Consider the following 6,059-nt stretch of genomic DNA (forward strand, 5'->3'; position numbering starts at 1 on the left):
ATTATATTATTATTATTATTATTATTATTATTATTATTATTATTATTATTATTATTATTATTATTATTATTATTATTCAGTTTCTGTCCGTTAATATAATTCTTGTGCACAGAATTGCATAAATAATTTGTGAAAGAAAATATATTTTCCCCTCAAGACCTCTATGATGTTTTACAGATGTTTGCAGTAAGGAATACATTAGCACAAAAACAGCATATTTTTTTTGTTTGTTTTTGGCCTTCTTTAGTAGCAGCACCCATCTCTATTACTCAAACTGGCGAATCGTTCTACTCTTTTAGTAAAGAATATCTGCAAGGCCGGCTATAGTTGCTTTATCCCTTTTGTTACCATATTTCTGTTGAAATCCACTAGTGTTTCAATTAATGTTGCAAATTGCAAAAAAAAAAATTAGCGAAATAGCTTTGTCATTATTAAACTAGTGTTTATAACAACAATAAACATGAAAATTTGATAGGTTTTAATTTAAATTTAAAACAGAAAATTTGGATCATAGGATCAGGAATGAAGATATTAACTGGCTTTTAGACCAGGCAGTTTGGTATGAAAAAGGTTAAACTTGTAAGTATATGTTTTAAGGAATTAGGATTGACAGAAAGAAACTAAAATGAAATGTGATATATTTAAAGGAGAGAGAGAAGGGGGCTGTGATGTTTTATGAAGTGAAATAACTTTGATTAGGAGTGGAAACTGGGTCACGAATTAAGCTCACTGTGATGATAATCGTAAAAGGAAACATTTCGTTCTTAAATCCATTATGATGTATTTATAACAAGCAAAGCAACAAGTCAAGAAAATCTCTCTAAGAGATGAAAGCAGTGTGTGTGTGTGGGGGGGGCAGATAGAATTGTTTTCAGGTCGAGTAGCCCATCCCGCTCAAAAGGTCCCTGAATAGAGGCTGTTTAAGGAAGTTGAACGAAACACCCATGTTTCCAGAGGTGAATTGTTCAAATCCCAAAGAATTCCTCTCAACACACGGCTGTCATGCTCCCCCACTACTTCTGCTCGTGATCTGAAATGCATATATCGTCAGCCACCAAGGGACATGCTCAACTGGTTAATGTCAAACAACTGACAAGCAAGTCTGAGCAGATTATTATTATTATTATTATTATTTGGCATAAGTAGATATGTAGCTTATCACTATGTCAAATTTAGCTATTTGCGAAGTATAACGACAAACGAAGACATGATTCTAAAACCCTGGAATATCTCTTCCATACCGATAAGAAACCAGATTTGTCCTGTTTCTACTTTAAAATATAATTTTTATCCGCATTTGATTTCAACCCGAGATAGCTACGACGCACAGACACAAACGCCCCTCCCTGAACAACTCGTATGAATGCAACCGCAACAAAAACACAACAAAAGCAAACGCATTTGATTTCACTGCAGGAGGTAAACATATAAAGAGGGAAAAGTTGAAGACATTTGTTTGCAGAAAATGATATTAGCGCGATATTCACGGTGATAAGTTAAGCAACAAAACGATATACACATACACCCAAATGAACAAAATAGGGGGGGGGGAATAGCAATTGATCTTTCGTCAGTGCTGCTCACATGAATCGACTGGTTGAGAAGAAATGTGCTTGGCAGGTTTGTAACCAAGAAGGGCACATATGTTTTTTTGTTTTTTTTAATCAAGGATAACAGAAGAGGAAAACCACCTATCTATGCATCACATAAAGAGCAGCCCCAAAGAATAATTAGAACTGGGCTTGGCAGTTGTGTCGAGAGAACCGTCTGCTTGGTTTTGAAAGTAAGGACCTGACAATAAGACACGACTGACTAGTGCGTCACACAGATGCCTATGCACTGCTGTTCTAATACAGGGATCGACGCAATAAAACGGTAACAGTTATATAATATTGGCAATGGCATCGATCGTTGGGTCGAGTTTTAAGACATTCAAATGGTAGGAATGTTACAGAAGATCTTACAAATAATCGGTCACATTACAAAGAAAAATATTCCCAGATGTTTGTTGATTCTTTTTTCATCTTGGATTTTTTTTTATCTTGGGTATTCCTGGTTCTAAGTCGTAGAGACAAAGCTGAACAGAATCATAGGGTGCTCTCGAATTCATCTTGTTGGTGGTTTTTCTGCTTCTTTTGTGTGTCTTCTTAAATTATATCTTTTTAAAAATTATGTCTTTATACAACTGCCAACGTACTTTGTATGATGAAAATTTTTTTTAACATGCGATGCGCATTATATTTCTTTCACTCTCCTCGTTTATTTACACATATTTTATAACACTTTCGTATATTGTGGGCACCGCCATCTCTGGAGCACCAGGGCACTATAAGACCCCTAACTACTTTACACTTTGAAAAGTTGCCGTCTTTCTCTTGACTTCACAGTTTAAAGGTAGAGTTGAAGAAGAAGCTACCAATTTTACGACAGTTAGTCATCTTTCATGGAATTTGCTAGAGGGCAGCATCACCCTTTCCACTCTTTTACTCTGTTTCACGTAGAACTGAAGACTTTGGTCGGGGAGAGAGAGAGAGAGAGAGAGAGAGAGAGAGAGAGAGAGAGAGAGAGAGAGTCTATACCTTAGTTCTTTTAAATACATCTGCCATAGAATTTCTTTACGATAGCAACCAGACAAGGGAAAACTGTGTGATCTACAGGAATGATGACTAAATGATGATTTGACAAACTGGGACGGGGAGACCTTGAGGAATAAATAAATAAATATTTTCTTCCTCCCTTTTCTTGAAGTTAATGGGCTAATTTACAGGATGTCATTTTGTTTTTACTTTATTTCGTTCAAATCTGCCCTCCTCCTCCTCCCCTCCTCCCCCTGAAACTGTATTTTATCCAGGATGAATTCTTTAATATATTTCCAAACCATTGTAACTTTTTTTATTATTAATTTCTGGAAGAATGAATGATTTTCGTCATTGACATGCAAAATTCATTATGACAGAAAATTTTGAAAAAAAAAAAAAAACCTGGTGAAAAACTGAAATATTTTAAGTGTTTGGAAGAATTTAAAAAATGTTCCGTTATAATTTTAAGTAAATAAATAAATTGAGGACCTTACTTGTTTTGACTATGGCCGTAGGGATCACCACTACTTCCTCCGTCCCCGATGAAAATGTACAGGTAGTTGTCATCGCCAAACAGAAGCTACAGTTAAGAATGAAGCAAAGATAGAGTTAATTAAAGTTTTATAATTAAACAATACAGTTTACATAATTAACCAATGTAGCTATAGATAGTTTCATAATTTACAGAACCGTTACGCAATTAACTAATACAATTAATATAATTAACATATTCGTTTACATAATGAACAACTGTGTGTTAATAATTAACAGGTATAACGACACAATTAATAAATACAGTTTGTAGTATTAATTAAACAATCATCTAATTAATATCTTTACATTCTTTTACTTGTTTCAGTCTTTGGATCGCAGTCTTATTGGGGTGCCGTCTTGGTGAGTTTAGCCTCCCCCCCCCCCAACACTTATGCTCCTTGAGCCAGTTACTTATTCCATTGGTCTCTATAGCCGAATTGCTAAGTTACAGCAATGTAAACAAACAACACCGATTGTCAAGCGGTGTGGGGGTCAACGCACAGACACACACACACGCACACGCACACGCACACACACACACACACGCACACACATGCTGGGTGATCGGGCTGAATTTAACAGTTTGCATAAAAAGAAAAAAGAGATTATCCCATCCCAAAATAAAAATATTTTAAAAACTCAAAAAATATTAAGTAGATTACGGCTGCGAGATAGCGGTTTACTCCAAGTAGTCAGCTTCAGCTTCTATCATTGGCCTCAAGAGGGCTCTGGAACCTGGCACATGCGCTCTTCACTGTGTCCTTGGGAGGATCTTGGAACACTTCTTTGATCTTGGCCACCAGCTAGGCCTTGGTGTTGCAGGCCAAGCGATTGGTGGCTTTCTCAACCGCGCCCTGCACACAATAATCCACGGGTTTACAATAGGGAGAATTAGGGAAACAGAAATAGAGGGAGAATAGAAGTCGGAGAATCTTTCTGACAAACACTTCTGATTCTTTCTGGAAGTATGGTAAAGTGCCACATACTTCTGTCACACATATGATCTTCCAGCAGAAATCCTCTCCGGCCAGAGTTTGACCACAGTCTCCAGCAGCTTCATATAGCCGTCTGAATAGAGGCTAAGCCCCTGTTCAGAGACGTAGAGATCAATTCCAGTGTGCGGATGCAGTCAGAAACCCTGTCGGGTCCCTTCCTGCTGGCTACAGCTTCGTAGTCTCCGTTGCAGCTGTCCATGTCACCTTTGTCAAACTTTACACTGTCCACATAGCATTAAACAGCAGTTGGCATTTTGATACCCGGTGCAAACCATTATGGTAGAGTTAACTCTTTTCCAATATTTAGATGGTTCTCAGTCCTCCATGTTAGCTAAGTTTTTCTCAATAACAACTTTAATCTTTATGCCCTCCAACATCGATGTCTGTGCATAAACACATCAAGCTCTTACTGTAAAAAGGAGATATAAAACGATGGTCAAATTTATCCCGAACACTCTGTATGTATACATTATTTACATTATTTACATTATTTACATTTGACGGATATTTTCCTCATCTTGTTTGTTGTTAACACAACGTCTCGGCTGATATACCCTCCAGCCTTCATCAGGTGTCTTGGGGAAATTTCGAACCTGGGCATATGGCGTAGTGGTTAAGAACGCGGGCTACTGACCCTCAAGATTCCCTATTTTTATTCCTCTCAACTTGTAGCAGTTGACAACAAATACTTATAGTGAAGGATTGTGTATACCAACAGCAAATACAAGTCCAGTAAACAAATTATTTAAACTGTAAATCAATGTCATTCCATTATTTACTTCGAAGGCATCCAATAAGCCTATCGCATCTGTTTACCTCAATACATTCTGATACATCTTTAACCACTACAACATGTTTATGTAATTAACAAATATACTTTAATTATTAACATACTTTATAAGGTAAACTAATAAATATATAATTAACAATTACAGTTTACATAAATAACATCTGTTATTATCCAATGAACGCTTATATATACACGTATATAGTTTACATAAATAACACGTTTTTATGTAATTAACAAATATAGCGTACATATTTAATTAATTAACAAATATAGCGTACATATTTAATTAAGTAATTAACAAATATAGAGTACATGTCCATCGTACATAAATGCGCATATAACAAATACATTTCAAATTGTTATACAGTAATCCCTCGACTATCGCGGATGTTACGTTCCAAAATCCCCGTGATAAGTGAAAATCCGCGAAGTAGAAACAGTCTTGTACTGTATATTTTTTTAAATTACATTTATGATTTGAATATATCTATTTGATTCTAAATGCAAAACAACACCACGGAAGAATCGACGTAAGCTTAAATAATAAACCGCAATAGGTGAACCGCGAGATGGCATGGGATTACTGCACACCCCAATTATGCAACTAACACAACCAGCATCTCTACAACTAATGCAGCCATTAACTGCATAATGGACACGCACCATAATGTAGGTTACAGATGTAGTTTCTACGATAACCTCGTAAGCAGTTAAACATCACTGTAAACTAATATCTGATCTAAATGCGGGTTTCTTTTGTAACGCCTTACGACATTTGGAGAAAGAGAAGAAAGAGCAAAAGAGGAATGAAGTTAACATCGGAGATGTAGGGTGTGTGCCGTAGCTTTCTGAAATAGACACATTTTTTTTTTCAAGAAATTTTGCAGATTGGTTCGCCATGGAGCAGTTTGCCGTTATATATTTTTTTTACCTCCGCCAAGGAAGGGGGTTATCTTTTCATCGGCGTTGGTTTGTCTGTCTGTGCGCAAAGTAACTCAAAAAGTGTGGTAAGACGCTTGCTTCCCAGCCACATGGTTTGGGGTTCAGTCCCACTGCGTGGCACCTTGGGCAAGTGTTTCTACTATAGCCTCAGGCTCACCAAAGCCTTGAGTGGATGTTGTAGGTGGATACTGTTGTATATATATATATATATATATATAT

General features: G+C 36.5%; 1 protein-coding gene across 1 annotated transcript in view; it reads right to left on the reverse strand.

Annotated features, from left to right (window-relative positions):
• Positions 1-6,059, reverse strand: part of LOC128248940 (HHIP-like protein 1) — a 38,742-nt gene that overhangs the window by 10,394 nt on the left and 22,289 nt on the right. Inside the window, exon 2 of the mRNA XM_052971381.1 lies at positions 3,074-3,159. Coding sequence (XP_052827341.1) covers positions 3,074-3,159 — 86 coding nt within the window. The remainder of the gene's footprint in view (positions 1-3,073; positions 3,160-6,059) is intronic.

The sequence above is a fragment of the Octopus bimaculoides genome, chromosome 10 (assembly GCF_001194135.2).
Source record: "Octopus bimaculoides isolate UCB-OBI-ISO-001 chromosome 10, ASM119413v2, whole genome shotgun sequence".
In the NCBI taxonomy this organism is placed as follows: domain Eukaryota; kingdom Metazoa; phylum Mollusca; class Cephalopoda; order Octopoda; family Octopodidae; genus Octopus; species Octopus bimaculoides.